Source organism: Acartia tonsa, chromosome 12 (genome assembly GCF_053477335.1).
Source record: "Acartia tonsa isolate MP-2025a chromosome 12, ASM5347733v1, whole genome shotgun sequence".
Classification (NCBI taxonomy): domain Eukaryota; kingdom Metazoa; phylum Arthropoda; class Copepoda; order Calanoida; family Acartiidae; genus Acartia; species Acartia tonsa.
Genome location: NC_137271.1, coordinates 4410262 through 4430770, shown reverse-complemented (window position 1 = coordinate 4430770; position 20509 = coordinate 4410262). Strand labels below are relative to the sequence as shown.

The following is a 20509-nucleotide window of genomic DNA, read 5'->3' as shown; positions in this document are numbered from 1 at the left end:
GATAGTTGTCTATAATACGATGCGGAGCGGAGGTGTCATAAATTGTGAGAAAGTATCAAAATTTTTGGTTGCACTTCGAGCTCTTTCTGGTAAAACCCTGAGCACGCCACCGAAAAACTCAATTCTAGAATATTTTTTTTTATTTCAGCTGTCCGCGGATATTAAAATAAAAGTGTAGGAATGAACCAGTTTGTTAGCCTCGAGGGGCCGAAGTCCCGGGCTTACAAAACTGGCATCAATTTGGTGATTCGTATTTTGATATCCACAGGAAATAATTTGAACTACGATATTGTACATGATTTTTCAGTATGGCTCAGAACCGGTTCTAATCCAGCGGATATTAATCGGTTTTGAAGCCATACTGGACAAATTTTGATACTATTAAATTTTTATTTTTTCGATTTTTTTCTGTTTTATTTCCACACTAGGTTAATTAATGTTATTCAGGTATTAATTAATAGGACAATGGAAGTGAAATTGAATTCAAGTTTTAATGTAGCGCAGTTCCAAGTAAAATGCCCAAACTTCGATTTAGGTCTTAAAGATTGCTTAATAGAATGTATTATGACTTTAAATGAAACTTATGATCAGAAGCGTGCAAACCGAAGGGGGCATTTGGGGCAATCCCCCCCCCCTAAAGACCAAAAAGCCCCCTCCTGCCCCCCCCTAGCCACCGCCCCCCCTGCCCTCCCTAAATGTTGAAAAATGCCCCATTTCCCCCCCCCCCCTGGTCAACAAAAATGCCCCTTTTTGCCCCCTACCTTACAAAAAGCAAAACTATCCCAGTTTCCAAAAAAAGATCAAGAAATACTCAAAAAAAACAGACAGTTACTATTCATTTAACCTTACCAAATTTTTTAATTAGTGTAGAAATTAGGTTATAATCTTTTTTCACTGAACATAACAAACCAGGTAATAGGAAGTATTTTATTTTGTATAATATAAACTTTTTACCAAAGAAATTTTGTACATCCCCACTGATGATATACAAAATTACCCCTTATATAGATTACAATTAGTGGATGAAATGTATGGAAACTCGATCTAATTAACCAACCAATCAAAATTCCATTAAAGTCCCCAAAGTTGTTGAGCCAACGAATAAGAAAATTTTATATGAAATATTGGGGACTAGTGTAATAAATAGCCCAAAAACCCCTCCCTCCCTGCATATTTGAAGAAAAAAATTTGCACTTTGCGCCCTTCCAAATGGTTTCTGCTTTTTATCACATTCTATATTTTGTTTTTATTTCTAAAAAACATGTGTAAACAAAAAGTTATTTTATATAAAAAAGAAACAGCGTTGATATTTATCTAAGCCTTTTTCTCAACTGCACTGTATGTCTGTCTAAATGAATAACTATATATGATGTCATATTATTTTCAGGATAAGTTTATCATTTTTTTTGTGTACATACCCTTACAAAAAGACATGTTTTTTTATGGCAATTTTCATTAAAAACCCTTAAAACTAACTACACTCTATATTCCTAACTTGATAAAATACGCCACTCTTGTTGTCTTTAATTGATTTTAGTTCAAAGGGGGAGTAATTATTTTTAGGTGCGCTTCACACACCGCCCTTATAAATCCTTGGAAACGCCACTTAATAAAAAATTAACAGAGTTTTAAAGTGCCATTTAAAGAGGGTAGGATATGTTGATATAACTTTTTAGCTTCTCTATAATTCACTATGGCTGTCAGTACGTAATGCTAAGGGGGAAATGTGACTTTTTCAACTGCAATTAAAGATAGAAGGCTAAAACTTAATGTTAACATTCCCATCATTATGGAGTATAAATAACTATTAAAAATTCATGGAGGTCGGACTGCTTTTCAGGACGTTTTTTGGCTATTTTTGTATCTTTTAAATTTCGGGTATAGTCCCTTTTGTGACATTGCCTGTTAAGGTGCATTTCGTCGTATTTTCACATTAGCTTTTCACCTATTTATAGCTCCTGCGGGGCCAATTGCCTAACCCTGCGGGTAAATCACCTGACCTAACTTAACCTAGAATAACCTATTAAAAGCTACTATGAAAATACGACGAAATGCCCCTTAAGAGGTGTTGCCACAAAAGAGACTATACCCCAAAGTTTTCCATATTTCTAGGAGAATTTTATAACTGTAGATGAAAGGACAAGTAATTTTTTTTATTTTTTACATAGTTCTTTATATCTTTGGTTTTTATGGTACGATAAATTTTTTTGTGGATTATAATATTAAAAAAAATAAAATTTCTCACTGTTTTGAGCATCCAGTATGTAATTTACTTTGACTGTCATCACACAACATACATGAAAAAGGATTTGTGACTTTTTCTACTTAAAATATATATTTATTTCAACAGATGCTCTTTAAATCTACTTGTCTGTATTCTTATTAATGATTTTTTGTGCTTTGCTACTTAAAGATGTTGTCATCCTTGTTGTCATACAATAAAAAAATATTTAAAATCAGTTTTACATATTAGGTTAATTTTTGGTAAATTATTTCCAAAATGAGTGTTTTTATCTCCCCCACCCCAAAATTTTTTTAATGGGGTTATTCATCCTTCCTGCTGAGATTTTATAACATCCCCTTCCACCCATAAAAAATGTTTTTTGGTGGGGGGGGGGGGAGGTTAAATTATCTTCTGTACTTTTTTTTCGAAGATGCTTTATAGCTCCCTTTCCTTCGGTCATTGCAGGGTGGGGAGAAGGGATGGGGGAGAAATGATGGGGGGGGGGAAGAGATGGGGGATATAAATGGGAAATAGGCATGGGGGAGAGGATGGGGAAGAAGGGATAAGGACTAGAAGGCCCATAATCAAATAACCCCAACCCCTAAAACGCCCTTATTAGTATTAGTATATATATATTATATAATTAGTAAATATAATCAAAATGCCCCCCCCAAAGTAGAGGGGGGCAAAATTTTACAAAATCTTCAAAATGCCCCCCTCCCTAGACAAAGTGCTTCGCACGCCACTGCTTATGATGGTGCCTAAAAATGACGTCATACAATACACATGACCATTGATAGGCAGTTTTTATTTAAATCGACCAATTGTGGGCCAGTATGACGTTATTTTTTAAAGGAACTACCATCATTTTCTGCTTGAAATCAATTTTCCATAATTTATAATAATCATAGAGTTGCGGCGCTTTTAGGAATATTGTTACAAGAATCCTTACAAAACGTTCCCAATTACAATCATTGGCTGAAAAGTTTAGAAACTCAACCTAATGAACCAACCAATTGAAATTCAAAGAAAGCCCCCAAAGTTGTTAAGCCAAGGAATAAGAGAACATTATTATAAAACTTTGGGAACTACTGCAATAAACAGCCCCTCTCTCCCTGGATCCAATCCAAGTAGATATTCATATTTGGTATTAATTATTTATTTGCCATTAGATTATACCTTAATCTCTGATATATTAACTCAAATAGTCAAGGAGAGAAGGGGCATTGTCTTGTCTATTTTACTGGTTCCCAAGTTTTCTCGTCCGATAAATGGGGTATTGTCCCTTTCGTGGCAACGCCACTTAAGGGACGTTTCTTTGTATTTCACAGTAGCATTTCTCCTATTTCTAGCCCCAGCGGGAGGCTCTAACACTGTGGGGCCAATTGCCTAACCCTGCGGGGCAATCACCTGACCCAATATAACCTAACCTAACCAAAAATAACCTATCAAAAGCAATTTTGAAAATACGATGAATCTCCCCTTAAGGGGCGTTGCCACGAAAGGGACTATACCCAAACTTTGGGTACTTTTATTAAATCTTTACAATTTAGTACTAACTTTTTAATTAATATTTAATTTACCCAATGGCAATTTTGATTATCCTCATTGGGGATGTACACAAATATATCAATCTCTATTGTCTTATCCCTTAAGATCCCTGCAAATGCTAGGCATAATTTCAGTAATTAAGTTCACAAGAAAAATATTATATAAAAATTCTTATAAAGTAATTTTGAATATGTTTGTTTTGTAGTACTACTTCTTCTGTCTAGTAGCAGGGAGGGAGGGGACATTAGAATAATTAGTACACTAGTCCCCAAAGTTTTATAATAACGTTTTCTTATTATTTGGCTTTACAACCATGGGGAATTACTATTGAAATTTAAATGGTTAGTTCATTTAGTTAAGTGTCCAGATGTTTCAACTATTAGTTGTAATCTACAAGAGGGGTAATTTTGTGTATCATCATTGGGGAAATGTGATTTTCTCAGCTGCTATTTAAGATACATTGCTATTTTTGGGGGTGAAGATACCCTTATCATTGAGCATCTATAATATATCTGACTGGTCCGTTAGTCTGTCGGTCTGTCTCGTTCTTGTTTTGTATATTTACACATTACGTCCATCATTCTGGATAACGTGGAAGTGCACCCATTATAGAATTTTTTTGTTCAGTTAGGTCAAAATGGGTTCTTTAAAGTTCAGAATAAAGTTAGGTTAGCCTACAACAAGGGTTAGGGCCCCCGCAGGGAACAGGAGCTTGGATGTTATAATATATAGATGGTTTCTCTTAAAATGCCAAGTCGACAACAAAGCCCCCCCCCCGCTTCTTTTTAAAAAATAAATGTAAAATAATGACGGGGGTGGGGTAGGAAAGGATTCGTTAACTACTCTATGTTTGGTTAAGTTAGGTTATATTGGTAACGAAGAGTGAGTTAAGCTCCATTCGTTTTGGTTTCCCACACAGGGGTTAAAATTCCCCCTTATTATTAATTTATTTTTAAAATAAGGGGTGGAGGGTTCAGAGCTCGATAGGCAATTTGAGGGAAATCACCGCAAATTGCAATTATCCTACTCAAAGTAATTGTAAAAAAGTTTAATATTATTTATTACTAATGATATTACTTTAACCTATGAGGATGGGATACACCACAAGATCTTATTTTGGTGCATTTTTGAACTAAATTTGATAATTGCAGTGCATGATGTATATGATGGCCACATGACCTTTAGACAACATCTCTTTGATTACATGACTTTTGTCTTGAAATAGTAACTTTGTATGTAATGAGTTCCGCCAGTTTTGCAACTCAAGGCATTCCCCATACTGCGGCTGGGATTTAGTTAGAAACCTGCTTAAGGTGTCTATAGAAAGGTTTTTACTACAAGCCTCATCAAAAACTTTAAATACTTAAGACGATTTTTTATCTCCTTGTAGAGCAATATTCTCCAGAAGGGCTAGGTCTCGAGCTGTAATGCTCTCTGGAGAAGTGAGAGTAGATTCAAATTTCAATATTGTTTTTTTTTTGTAGTTGTCAGTGCTTGAATATGAATTAGATTGTTTTTAATAGTTTTTTTAACCATAACTGCAGGGTTTATATAAATAAAGTAAAGCGATTGGTTTATAACAAAACTATGTTTTAATAACTTTGATTAATTCCCTACTTAGATTAAATAATTATAATCTGATCTTTGACACACAGTAAACCAATTTTTGATGCTGTACGTATTGGTGCAAAAAATGGGGACAAATTTCAAATTGTTTTGGCGTGTGACGTCATACCCCCATCTCTTTTCTAGGGGGTTTCTTTCCTCCTTCCCTTTTCTTTCCCCTCACTTGTGACGTAAATAAACAGCCCCGTCAAATCAATTTAAAAATTGTCCCCATTTTTTGCACCAATACGTACAGCATCCAATTTTTGTTTTAGTTCTTAATTTTCATTTTTCTGTAGTAAATCTCAGGGAAGGAGGGGATATTCAAAAAAGTTATTTATCGTATTATAGACAGCTTTTTGCGGATATTAAAAATTAATAATTGGAAGAATAAAACCATGTTTGTTGGCCCCAAGGGGTCCAAGGCCAAGGCTATCAAAACTGGGAACAATTTTATGATTTCTATTTTATTTGTGAAAAATTGTCTATAGATGATTTTTCAGTATGACTAAAAATCGGTTCTTATCCAAAAATTATTTGTTGGTTCAAACTAATGTTGTTCAAACTTGTTAATCAATTATTCTATTTTACAGGTATAATTTTGATTATTATCATTGGATCTTAAAAATTACCTATACTGGTCAATGAAACGGGCAGACATCCTACCACTTTAGTGAAACAATGATGACAAAATCAATAAGTAGCAAAGCACAAAATCATCAATAGAAACGAAATTGTTCATTGGTTGAAAATAAAAATAAGTCAGGAAAAAAATCATAAAACCTTTCACATTTATGACTGACAGCCTAGCAATCGACTGCAAACTGGATGCTCTTGTATATGTAATCCTCTATCTTGAATAGCATCCGAGAAAATCACATTTACTCAAATAGGGTTACTAACTGACAGACATACAAAGTGATTATAGAGTAGTTTCGCTTAAAAAAATGTACATCAAACAACTAACTACATGCACCATGCAAAATCAGAAAATAAGGTCAAAACTGAGATGGGTTTTTGAAAGATGCCGCGTTTTTTCGACAATTTTTTAGACATTTATTGATTGAACGAAGACGATGGGATTTCAACACAGAGTATACAACATAAGAATTCAAATATTAAAATGTCTAATACAACTTAAATCTTTTTAGAGCTGTGTTAGACATTATACAAATGGCTAATAATAATTTAAAATTTTGAATTCTCAAGTTGAATACTCTGTTAAAATCGTACGGGGCATTGATCTTCAAGATGAAATAAGGTTTTTAACAGGGTATACAACTTGATAATTCAAAATTTTAAATTATTATTTTAGCCATTTGTATAATGTCTAACACAGCTCTAAAAAGATGCATTGATAAATATGCAGCGAAAATGGATTTAAGTTGTATTAGACATTTTAATATTTGAATTCTTACAAATGGCTAAAATAATAATTTTAAAGTTTTGAATTCTTATGCTGTATACTCTGTGTTGAAATTTCATCGTCTTCGTTCAATCAATCAATGTCTAAAAAATTGTCGAAAAAACGCGGCATCTTTCAAAAACCCATCTCTGGGTTTAGGATTTTTTTAAATAAGTGTTTTTAACCTTTTTATTTACACTTGAACTTTAAACAAGGATGACAACATCAATAAGTATCGAAGCACAAACTTGGAATGGACATTAGAGTAAAATACTTGAGGGAGAAAGGGTTAAATAACTGTATCTCCTAATGCCGACCCTCAATTGGGTCATTGAAAATCAACCAGCCAAGTAGCAGAAAACAAGTTGGTAGCAGACATAAAAGGTTATTGAAAAAGAGAGGGACGTAGTTGTCTGTTTATACATCTATACTCTAGATCTGTTGAATGGACAAATGGACAATGTGAGTTATAGAGCAAGTGTGTTTAAGTTCATATCAAAGAAAAAAAGAAAGATAGACAAATCACGAAACCTTTAAAGATAAGGTTCATGCCTCTTGAAGCATGACTGACGGACAGACGGTCAAAGCAAGTTGTATGTTGGATGCTCTCAAAGTGTATAGACTAATCATTCATATGTCAGAGGAATCTTCACTGTATATTCTAAATGTCTATCTTCAAAAGAAGCCAAGAAAATTACATTTCCCCCAAATACTTACGAACTGACCTACTGATGGACAGACACACAAAGTAAATTATAGGATAGCTTCGCGCCTGAAATATTCATATTCTGTAACTAACAACTGAACTAATTTGAAAAAAAATATTTGTGAAGGTTTCGTGATTTTGGAGAAAAGCCATTGTAGCAAAGACAACCTTATTTTTCATCTGCCCCCCAAATATTTTTGTAAACGGATAAAGAGCTGCTAAGCTTTCTAGATTGTACCTAACTGTTACAGGAATTTACAGTTACTGTTACTGTTACAGTTAATTTAGTTTTATTTTATTTTTTATTTGTGGCTGGTGACCTCGCACATTAAATCTATTTCATTTAATGTTCAATCGCAAGGTAAATGACCTAAAGCCATGAAATAACAAATAGGGTTTCATTTATATACAAGCGATTGGGCCTCTTATATCTGTATTTAAAAAGGACTGAAAAAATTGTTTAAAATCATCGCTTAGAGCTAAAATATATAAAAAAATCGCCTAAACTATCCAAAGACTAATATAAAACTAAAAAGCCTAAACCCATTACATGATCTATGTAAAGCTTTCTTGAAAAGGCTAACTATCAGTTTAGTTTTTGAAAAATTAGCCACGCTATTTATGACCAAGAAAGTCCTGTTTTTTTAAAGCGAGGCTTTCTATAATTAGAAATGGTCCGTACGTCCGTTTTAATTTATATACATGTTTTGCTTGTCCTATTGATTTAAAATGTTAGCATGACGATGACTATTCCTTTAACAGTTTTTAATACTTTTTGTATTATACAATTGTTCTATTCATCTAACTTTTTAAATTATAATTCCTAGTACAACAAGGTACAGTACAATAAGCGAGGTATTATCAAATTCTAAAAATGAAAGTATGTCCTTTTACTGTATCCTGTATTTGAGCAATTTTGCAACAAATTTATTTGCAATTTTGTTCCGACTTACAAATTTATCTTATGCTTAACAAGTTTTGACAATCTACACGAGTTATCGTTTGTTTGTCCTTCCTTCTAATTGTAGAGCTTCGCTTTTATGGATATTGTCAATAACTGCTTCGCAACCTTTCTGCAAAGATATGGGAAGCAATATTAAGTAGAAAATTCAATAATTAGATTCGCAGTTACAATTTCCATGTGAATATAAATCAGGGCTCGGCAGCCGCGCGTCCGCCGCGACTAATTTAAACACCTTTGGTACTCAGAAATTGTTTTGAAAAGGGATATTGCGCTTTTTAGATCAGGTTTTGCGGCCGGCAAGCTCTAAAATCAGAAGGAAGGACAAACGCACAATAGCGCTTGTAGAGTGTCAGAACTTAATAAGAAGAACATTAATAACAAAGTCTAAAAGAAATTGTATATAAATTTGTTGCAAAATTACGTAAATACAGGATACAGTAAAATAATTACTTTCTTTTTATCTTTTTTGATCATAAACGTCCAAGGGGAGGGGGTAATGGGGTGATTTCCACCCCCCCCCCCCAACCATTTAGGAGGGGGTATTTATCCTCAAACAATTTTGGGGGGGTAAATACCCCACCAAAATAAAAACTATCTTAACAAAAAAAAATTTTGCGCGCTTCGCATTTTTGATACTAAATATTTAATAAAATTTTATTTACCCCAGGGGTAAATTTTGGGGGGGTGGGGTAAATAAAATTTACCCCTGCCAACAGTTTTCAAGCAAATTAGTTATACACCTTCCCAGGGCCTATGAAAAGCTACTCTTTAAAGGAGAACATAATAGAGATCCTTCAGCACAAACATACAAACAAACATCCTGATTTTTAATGAATGGATTGAATTTACATATATTAATTCTATACATCCCAAAAAAAAATGTGCAAGAAACTTAGGCTTTCAAAAGCTACATTACTATATAAAGAAACAAAAAATAAATTGAATAGTTTATTTTAAAATCATACAAATAGTATTTAAAGAGCGTTAAGAATATTACTAATAGCAGTAACACCTCTCTGATTGGAGAGTAGATAAGTAAGTCCATTTTGTCCAAAGTTAGTGTTAACAGTATTTCCAAAAGCTGAAGCAGGAGCAAGACCACCTGCTAGTTGATTTAATCCAGTAACAAGAGTGTTTCTAAAAGTGTTCAGACTTGGCACAGCAGCAATTGCACCCACTCTTGGATTACGGATGTTTGTCAGTCCATTGCCATTAATGACAGCACCTCGAATATCACCAGCAGCCAGAGCAGTTCCCTAAAAGGAAGTAGAAAATTAAATTTTAAAATAGTTACCCGAAAGTGTAGAATTAAAAGGGGGGGGGTGTAATTCAACAATCCCGTAATTGAAGCACAAATAACTTATAATTCGAATTTAGTTAATAAACTTTGCTTTAATTTTCCCTAAATCTAGTAAAAAGTTTGAAAAGTAAGGACAGTTTATCGCTATTTTTCAGTTTAAATCTATCAATAGATTATTGCTTAATTTTAAATACCAAAACAATTTTTTAATGCCAGCCGCTTACCAGCTAGAACTGGGGAAATCAGTAAAATCCCCAAAGGCATGATGTGTAGATTGACCATGTAAAATTGTTTCAGAAAATAGCCAACAAAATGAATAAATTGCTGAGCCACCTTCCAATAGTAATAGAATATTATAGCTAGTAATTTTTCTCAGAATGATCGAAAATAGAATTACCAAGGATTAACCATGAAATGAAGAATGAAAGTAAATTTTAACACGCCACCCCCCCCCCCCCCCCACTTGAAAGTTCCCTGAAAGTTAAATAGTTTCCTAAAACAGGTGAAAACACGAATACCTGTCCAGCAAATTGAGATACACCATCACCAACGGCCACCAGAGCTCCTGTTCCCTGGACACCTACACTTCCATCAAAGTTGTTGAAACCTCCAAATCCTAAAATAAAATACTTTGAAAGAAAAAAAATAATCATGGGAAAGAAACATTACAGATATTTTAAAGGAAATTATAATCAATAAACCTTTGAGATTTAAATTTCTCATAAAAGGACAGCTAAAACAAAACTACTTTCAGTAAATCATAAATAAAATGAGCATATATTTTGTAAACCAAAAACTACTGAACACTTTAGAAAAACCAAAGAAAATCTATTTGTATTTGAAACTACAGACAAAAGTTAAACTTTAGTTTGTAAAGTTAAATCACACTAAAGTTTTATTTTTTTTATACCTGGACCAACGAAGACCTGTCCAGAGCCATCAAGCTCAGCATTACCAAATCCAGCAAACACGCCAGCTCCTTGTCCATCCCATTCAGCAGCACCCTAAAAATAAATAATAGAAGAAAATTAAGAAAAATTTACGGATATCATTAAAAACAGCTTTCAGAGGATATAAATATGTAAAATTAAAAGATGAAACTAGTTATATTCAAAGATCCTGATGGCATGGGCTAAAAAACTGCTTTTAATCTTATAATTGAACATATTTCTATTCATAGGAAAATGGATAACCAGTTTTAACCTACTGAATATTAGTAAGTTTCCAAGCTATAGGGGGAAATTAATTTCTTTGCTAAAATGTTTTGTATTAAATTTTATTCCCCACTTTCTAGTAAAAGGAGTCTTTGTGTTAAAATGTTCATACTGAAAGTGCTAACCCCGAATCAAAATATGGTTCTCGTTTATAAGTAATTTTACATAAATACTAGTAAGGACTGAAGTTATTTTTTTTTTTGGGGGGGGGGAGGGGTGAATACACTCAATCAGAAAAATTAGATAAAGATAACATTTAATTGAGGTAGACGTAATTATTTCTATAAAATTAGATTTTCTCTAGTGTCCCTAGAAGCCTTAAAGATGCAGCCACTAGAAAAGTTTAAAATTACTTACAGTTCCGAAAAAGCCAGTGAGACCATTGACATCAAAGGCACCAGCTCCGGTTCCAGTAAACTGGACAGAAGAACCAGGTAAAGCTAATCCAGATCCAGGTAGACCGGCTCCAGGTAGAACAGCAGGCTGCTGTAGGCCGCTGGACAACCCAGACAAGCTGAAACAGAATAATATTAATTCAATATCAAAATATTACAGATAAAACAATTTGAATCTTAGATGTAGACTAAAACTTTTATCAAAAAATAAACTCTTATTTTGACCCTAAACCATACAACTCATTAAAAGGAAGAGAAAAAAAAAGCACAAAAGACCTTAACACGTGTTATAGCGCATATATTTAGTAGGCTTAAATATATATAAAAAATAAAGTCAAAAATTTTAAGTTTGTGTCATGAAATATTAGAGATTTGTACAGACTAAACTCTTACATCTCTTTGAATAGTTTATCAAATTTATTTGTCAATGACTGACAACATACAAAGTAGTTAATCGCTTCAATGAAAAGATTTATATTTAAAGCAGCAAAGAATACATTTTTCCCCTAGTGTTAAATACTAACAGATTTACGGGACAGACAAAGTAATTTAAAAAAATTATTAGCCACTCAGTACGCCTATCTTTTTATTTTGGATAACTGTTATATGAAAGGCTTCTAAGACTTGCAATGGGAATTATTTCTAAAAATGATAAAAGTTGAGGGGGGGTATCAACATCCAATATCACCCCCCAACCCCCCAACCCCCCCCCCCCCCCAACAACGCTAATAAAAACTTGCCCATAATAGTAAAGATATCTACTATAGGTAAAAGGACAGTAAGCAGGAATATAATACCCCCCAACCCCCCCCCCCCCCCACCCGTGGACGTCTAAATAACAACTAAAACTTACCCATAATAATAAGGATATCCACCATAGGCAACTGGATAGTAGGCAGGGCGATATACAGGTCAGGAATATGTTTCACCCTCCCCCACCCGTAAACGTCTAGATAAATACTAAAACTTACCCATAATAAGGATATCCACCATAGGCAACTGGATAGTAGGCAGGGCGATAAACAGGTCCAGAATATGCTGGCACTGGCCACTAAAATATTCATTTTTAAATTAATTATTTACACTAAAATGGAGCAGCTACGATACTAAAGCATAACTTTTTTTCCAGTATAGCTTCAAAACTACTTAAGGTTAGCTTTATTACAAAAAAAAATTCTCAGTCATACCAAATACATATAGAATTAATTATTTTAATATCCGCGGGAAATTTAAAACAGTTAAATGAATAGTTTGTTTTTTTATTAGTAGCGAAGCTACTCTATAATTCACTTTGTCCGTCCATCCGTCAGTCCGTCAGTCCGTCCGTCAGTCCGTCCGTCCGTCCGTCCGTCAGTCCGTAACGCTATGGGGGAAATGGGATTTACTCAGCTCCTATAAAAGAAAGAATGCTGAAATTTTTTGACAACATTCCCATCAATAAGGAGCACAATTAAGTATAAAACATCGATGGCGGTAGGACCGCTTTTTAGCAGGTTTTAGGCTATTTTTGTATTTTTCACATTTTTCTCAATATCTTCTGTGTTTATGATGCGATTTTCAAAATTTTTTCAGTTATAGATATCTAAATTAAATTTTCAGTCCTTTAAAGAAACCAACTATGATGGTCGGACTGCCTTTAAGCAGGTTTTAGGCTATTTTTGTATTTTTCACATTTTTCTCCATATCTTTGGTGTTTATGGTCCGATTTCCAAAATTTTTTTAGTTATAGATATCAAAATTAAATTTCCTGTCCTTTTAAGAAAACAACTATGACGGTCAGACTGTCTTTCAGCAGGTTTTAGGCTATTTTTTTTATTTTTCACATTTTTCTCCATATCTTTGGTGTTTATGGTACGATTTCCAAAATTGTTCCAGTTATACATATCAAAATTAAATTTCCTGTTGTTTAAAGAAAACAACCATGAGGGTCAGGCTTCCTTTTTGCAGGTTTTTGGCTATTTTTAGATTTTTCCATATCTTTGATGTATATAGTCCAATTTTCCAAATTTTTTTAAGTTAAGGATTTAAAAATTAAATTTCCTGTCGTTTTAAGAAAACAAGCATGGCGGTCAGACTGCTTTTTAGCAGGTTTTTGCTATTTTTATATGTTTTACATATTTCATCATATCTTTGGTGTTTTTGGTCCAATTTTAAAACTTTTTTGGGATATCAGTATCAAAATAATTTTTCCCATTGTTATGGGCATCTTTTAAGTTATTTACTTTGATTGTCATCATTATACAAAATAAAACAGGGTTTTGTGTTTATTTTCTCCAATAAATCAATTAATAAATACACTTTAAATCTACTTGTATGTATTACCATTTATGATTTTATTTTTTGTGCTTCGCTACTTATGGATGTTGTCATCCTTGTTTAAAAGTAACTTATAATTGCGAAGCAAATATGTAAATAAGATGAAGCACCCATAAAAGCAAAGTTAATAATCTAAGTAAAAACTTGAAGAAGTAGTTGTAAAAAACCGTATATAACACACATATTTATAAATATTAAAATAGAGTTTATAATTTAGTTCCTTCAGGAAATCAAAATTATATAAATTGTTAAAAATTTTAGGAATCATTGAGTCTTAGTTGAACTTACTCTTGCTATTGACAAATATATCAGGAATCGTGTACAAAATATCAAAAAAAAAGAAGAATTTAAATTAAAATAGTTTAAAGGGTAGAAATTTCGAATGACAAATGAGAATTAGCATTTAATAACTAAAACAAGTAAAAAAAAACCAACACCAAAAAGACCATGGAACGTGAACTATCAAAAAAAGGAAAGTACAGAACATATACTCAAAAATATAAAATAACTGAACTACTTTTGACGCAAGGATAGACAAATATATTATTTATTTAACCGTAAATATATAATAGTTCTTTCAAAATTTTAAAAGAATAAACATTTTCCCTAAAGCAGTATTGACCAACTGACGAACATAAATTAATTCTAGAAAAACTTAACTTCAAAATAAAAACATACTTACATATTGGGCGCAGGAAAGACCAACAAGTCCTAAAACATAAAGAAAATTTAAATTAAGACTTTATTTATAATTCAAAATATTAAGGGGGGGGGGGAGGGGTGATATTATAAAGTATAATATTTAACGGAAATCAATATAAGTTTCTAAAAAGATCAGAGATTAATACCCTAAATGATTTTAAAAAGTATAAAAATTTTAACAAATTTACTAAAAATATCAAGAATAAAAAGCTATTTGTAATATAAAGTTAACATGTATATAATTAAAACCTAGGTAAACACCAAAACAGAATAATAAAATACTTACCAAATAAAACGAAAAGCTTCATATTCCCAATACTAAATGATATGATCAATAAAACACAACTGATACTAATACTTAATTAACCTCAGCATTTATAGATGTGTACGTTAAGTACAAAGTATACAAACAAATATAAAAACCAGTTTTTTTTTTACAACAAACGTACTTTAAAATTAATTTTTTGGAATCACCCCTATCCTCTAGGATGGGGAGATAAGGAAAATAGCCGAAAACCTTTTATTAAGCTTCCCTAAAAAAAAGTACAACCTATTCCGACCAGCTATTTCCGAGATCTTTAGCTTTAGACAAAAATATTTTACTGCATTAAATTATAGGAATAAAGCTTTCATAATTTTTAGACGTTTAAAATATCTAAAAACATTCAACATTATTTTACAAAAAAAAATAAAACTTAAGTTTTTCAAATATTTAACCCTTTGCAGACGACAAAAAAATTAAGAAATAGAAAAAAGGATTTTAAAATTTCATTTATAAAATTTAATAAGATCATCGTTATACAATTTAATTTGTCTGTCAGACTGTTTTTCAGAGGAAAACAAATTATGTATATTAATTTTGTCAGTCGGTTGTCTATATACCGTGAATCTTATATTTGGATCTACTGCAGTTCACGGTAAAATATTGCTGGTTACAAATATTGCTAAAAATCTATGAATTTTAAAGGCTGCTAGCTGCCAAACGACTGAACGTACAGATCATGACCGCACACTGTTTTAAGCGGCATAAGGAGGCCTACAACTAATCTGGAATAGCCATAAATCAATAATGCATAATTGTCTCGCAGTGCAGAGAAATGCGCGAAGAAGGCCTATTTTACGTTTTTTTACTTCAGCGAAGCTTTCCCTGTGCATCATTGGATCTTGGCTATTCCAGATTATTTGTAGGCCTTCTTATACCGCTTAAAATGGTGTGCGGGTATGATCTGTACGTTCAGCCGTTTGGCAGCTAGCAGCCTTTAAAATTCATAGATTTTTAGCAATATTCTTTACCAGCAATATTTTACCGTGAACTGTAGTAGATCCTTATATTTTAATATAAAAAAGTGTTATTTTCTTGGCTGCTATTTAAGATAGACGGGTGGAATTTTTGTAATGTATAGTTTGATTAATCGGCAGTTTCCCTGAAAGTTATTAGCGACCACAGAATCCCCCCATCAACCGCCACCAGTTTTGAAAATAGAAACGTTAGAGGGGGGGGGGGGGTAGTTTTTACCTTTGTTTGTGTTCAGGCTATGTTAGGTTACATAGGATAGGGTACAGGGTAGCCCCGCGGGGTTAGGTTACATAGGATAGGGTACAGGGTAGCCCCGCGGGGTTAGGTTACATAGGATAGGGTACAGGGTAGCCCCGCGGGGTTAGGGCACGGCAGCTATAGACTCCACACGAGAAAAGTAAAAAAAGGTCTACTTCATTAATATCAATTCATTCTAAAAATCAAAGGAGTAGGGTCTATGATCGCCAGGTATTTGGAGGGAAAGCACCAAAATCCTAGCTTTGCCTCTAGCAGTGTTACAAAGTTAAAACGAAAAGTCTCAAAAGAAAAAACAATTTAATATATATCAACAAGGATGACAACATTCGTAAGGAGAATCACCCAGGGATCATAAGGGATAAGATAATGATTGATTATGTACATCTCTAATGAAAATACATAAAATTACCCCTTCTGTATGTAGATTATAATTTGTGGTTGAAACTTAATGAACCAACCAATCAAAATTCTATTAGTCCCAAGTTGTTAAGCCAACGAATGAGAAAAACATTATTATAAAACTTTGGGGACTAGTGTAATAACCAGCCCAATGTCCCCTCCCTCCCTGAGAATCTTAACATCTCAATAACTACTAAACCGATATTAAATTGTCTTCTTTGGTTGGTTTCAAGCTATTTTCTAGCCCCTTTATAAACAAAGCCCCTAGTATATATTTATTATAGCCTAGATTTTAGAATCAACTTTTTTTTATATAAAAATCTTAATTATTTATAAGTTGGCGAATAAAAGACAAACTTTAAATTTATAAATTCAAAATGTTATAAGTTGTGTGTTTAGGACGTTTGGACGTACTTTAGTTATATAGAGTAGCTGTGCATTTTATATTCTTTGCATTTGACAAGTTAAGGAAAAGCAATTTAAATTTCGTAACATCAATGGATGTAGAATATACGTGAATATAATAAGAGTTAGAAAATTGTTGTCAATTTAGGTTGCTAACATGGGCATAATTTATTAGTCAGTTCTTTCATCCAGTAGTAACCGATTGAGTATCTATTTGGGAAGCTTCATAATGTTAGGTTTTAGGCTATATCATTTTTAGATCAAAATCTTGAGATAGTTTTAGGCTATATTTTTCTGCCCTCTCCTTAGATTCTAGATGTTAGGGGCACAGCCACTAGTAAACTTTATAAACTAATCTAAAAAAAAAAAATTATTAGATTTATCAGGATAAAAAAGGTATTTTTGTGTATCATAATTAGGGATGTAAATATATTTATCTGCAATTGTCATATCCCTTTAGATTTGTGACATTTATCATTACTTCATTTAAAAAAATTTCTGATCAATTTGGGCCATTTTAAATGGAACATTTTACAATATGGTTACAACTATAACAACAAAGATCAGCTGATCGAAAGTTTCAAGAAAAACCCGCCAATTTTATTAGAATAGCAATAAATAAATATAAAATTCATTTATAAAAATAAAAATAGATAAAGGCAGATTTCACATTAAAGTATTTTGGGATAGATTCTGATTTATTGTCCATTGTTCTATCCCAGCTTGAAATTTTATTTTGAAAAATCACGAAACCTATAACGTAATTTTCAGCTGTCGTTGGGGGCAACATATCATAGAATTGATGACCATTATATCTGCCCCCCAAATATTATTTTATATTTAGTTCGCTTATTGGTTATACCTTATTCCTGCCCCGATTTTCACCTTTACACTTTAATTTGCTTATTAATTTTTTTACTGTGTTGCAAAAACATCCCTTAAAGCAAATAGCAGACGGAATTAAACACAACAATACTTATTATAAGAAGCAGTTGTAGACCGGATTTTGTATAGTTAATATTGTGAAAATTGTGTGTTAAAATCTTAAAATTATTTAAAATGTGATATATAAATAGAATGATATAGAAGCTGGGAAATGGTAGGACAAACGAACATTTATTAATACATATATAGTGTCAGAACTGAATAAGCAAAATAAAGATTTAGAAGTCTAAACAAAATTGTAAGTATATTTGTTGCAAAACTGTTTAAATATCGGATACTGTTTAAGGAAATGCTTACATTTTTAGGACTTGATTAAAGAGATGCCTCGCTTATAACCTTTTTGTAATAGGAATCTGTATTCCGAAAATCATATGAATAGCATAGTAAAATTATACCAGAAATTAATTTTATATTTTTGCAGAATAAAGAATCATGTGTATCATTGTATATTACCTAGATTACCTCGTACGGGATTGCAGTCCAGGACCTTATCGATTTGATGTACTGTCCAGGTCCTGGTCTAGCAATCAAGGAGAACTAAGGATGACTGTAACGTACCCTTCTCTGTCCAAACACCCAATGATATTAGGCTAAGTAACATCCATCAGACAACCAACTCTCTGTGATGCATGACCTTTGTCTGAGAAGTCCCAACTGTGCATGGTAACGAGTTGCGCCTGTTTTGGGCCAAGGCATTCCCCCTACTTTAACTATTTATGTCGCGCATCTGACATAGCAGCAATAGGAACCATTTTTAACGTCTTTAGTTATGACGCGGTTTCGGCCCGAGATTCGAACCTATCACCTTCCCGACGACGAGCGGATGCGCTACGTGTTGAGCCACGGTCGCGGGTTTATCATTGTATATAGTCTCGTATTACAGACAAATTTCTATTTATAACAAAATAAAAATCATAAATGAAATACCAGAATTGTTAGCCCGGGCCTTCGGCCCCTTGGGGCTAACAAAACCGGAATTAATCTAAGCAGTTTTTATTTTAATATCCGCAGAAAGCTGTCTATAATATCTTTAACTCCTGAAATTGTATAGTTTTCAAGTTGTTGACAAAATTTAAAATTTTTGGTCATTAGTTTTTATTAGCGTTGAATCAACAAAAATCATTTTTAAAAGTGAAGCTTTTTAATATAACAAGCGTTAGTATTCGTTGGCTCAACAACTTTGGAGACCTTTATTGATTTTTGATTGGTTGGTTCATGAAGTTGAGTGTCGAAAAATTTCAACCACTATTACTGAAGGTTTTTTTTGTATAATCATTGAGGTCATTGTCTTATCCCTTGAGATCCCTGATGTTTAATCGAGAATAGACAGACAGACAGATGGACATATTTATCTAATTATAGATCAACCTTGCTACTAAAATTACTTACATTTATATTATAATAGTAAAAAATATCGATTTAATAAATTCAATCTTTTGTTTTTTTTCCCAAAATATATTTCTCGTCACGCGTCTAAAAAGTAATATTTATTAGCGTAGCTACCTTATAATTCTAAATGTCCATCCGCCCGCTAGAAACAGAATTGGGGATACGTGATTTTATATTTAAGATAAATCATAACTTAATTCAGTAGTTATTAAAATCTTTAAGCTTTAGAAAAAAGCTTTAGACAAAAATAACCATACAACTTTATTTGATAATTTTTTTTAGTATTCCATTGTCCCTGTAAAATATTAGAATAGAATCAAATAGTCGAAGTTAGTTTGACGTAAAAAGTGAGGAAAGAAACACACACACATACACACACACACACGAACACACGTGCTACGTTTCTTGATATAGGTGTTCACACAAAGCTGAAGTTATAGTGAAGTTTCAGCAGCTATTTTGGTCTATTTGTAAGTTGGTAATAATGGATATAGAATACGTGGATATATAGACAGGGGAAAATTGTTAGTTAGTTTAGGTTGCTAACATGGACCTTATTGCTCCAGGGAGTGGAGGGTGTGTGATATTAGGGTTAAATGAGTATTTAGAGTATTTAAGAATATTTTTGAAATCTTAAACATTTGGGGGTATAAAATTAAGGGTAGGTTTAAATTTTCATCTCAATTTAAATATGAAATCTGAAAATCAAGGATCTGAAGAGATAAGACAATGGGTGATAAATTGAAATAATTCCCAATGATGATAAACAAAATTACTCCTTCGGTATATTAAAATTATTGGCTGTAAAGTTTGGATACTATTAGTTTAGAATCTACCAATCAAAATTCAATTAGAGTACTCAAAGTTTTTGCGACAACAATTAAGAAAATGTGACGATATAACTTTTGGTACTTGTGTAATTTATAGCCCAATTGTCTCTCCCTTCTTTCCTGAAAATCCAATAGCTTGCTGTAATTATTGTCAATACAATTGTCTGTATGTCAAGTTATATAATTGGTTATATTATATGAACACCTTTACGAAGAAGCCCAAGTTACAAAAAGGAGTAACTGCATTAGTTTGATTGACAAAATGTGAAATATATCTAATCGGATATGCTAATGTGGCCCATTTCTTATTGCTACCTCTTTAAAATATTTATAATTGTTAAAAACGAGAAACTTATGCAGGCTACACCAATGCAGGCATAATTAATGTTTGGTGAATGACTTAAATATACATATGTCAATTATATCTAATCGGATATGAATATGATAGGGTGACACAATTTTTATGGCCAACTCTTTGAAACATTCATATTTGTTAAAACTGGGAGAAAATTACACAGGCTTATAATAAATTTTTTTTTATCAAGTCTTTTAAAGTCTTAATAAAATCTCAAAAAAAACCGCCTGCTTTACACTATTTTGTTCT

The 20509-nt window shown here is 32.6% G+C and overlaps 2 protein-coding genes across 6 annotated transcripts in view; one reads left to right on the top strand and one right to left on the bottom strand.

The window, feature by feature from the left end:
* The window catches only part of LOC145334274 (glycerol kinase 3-like), a 159711-nt gene that overhangs the window by 53352 nt on the left and 85850 nt on the right, over positions 1 to 20509 (top strand). The window lies entirely within an intron of this gene.
* LOC145334276 (uncharacterized) lies at positions 9391 to 14967 on the bottom strand. The gene is made up of 7 exons (XM_080179671.1): positions 14669 to 14967; positions 14363 to 14391; positions 12336 to 12415; positions 11327 to 11483; positions 10666 to 10759; positions 10274 to 10371; positions 9391 to 9711 (listed from the first exon to the last, which is right to left on the bottom strand). Exons 1-7 carry the CDS (start codon positions 14688 to 14690, stop codon positions 9430 to 9432), a joined length of 762 nt encoding a protein of 253 aa, XP_080035797.1. The 5' UTR covers positions 14691 to 14967; the 3' UTR covers positions 9391 to 9429.

Bases quoted from the DNA above. Each gene is read 5' to 3' on its own strand.
- LOC145334276 (XM_080179671.1), bottom strand. From the start codon at position 14,690: ATGAAGCTTTTCGTTTTATTTG. The intron at 11,484-12,335 runs GTAAGTTTTAGT...ATTCTGTTTCAG, and splicing joins GGTGGATATCCTTATTATGG to CTTGTCTGGGTTGTCCAGCG. The intron at 10,372-10,665 runs GTATAAAAAAAA...ATTTTATTTTAG, and splicing joins ACAGGTCTTCGTTGGTCCAG to GATTTGGAGGTTTCAACAAC.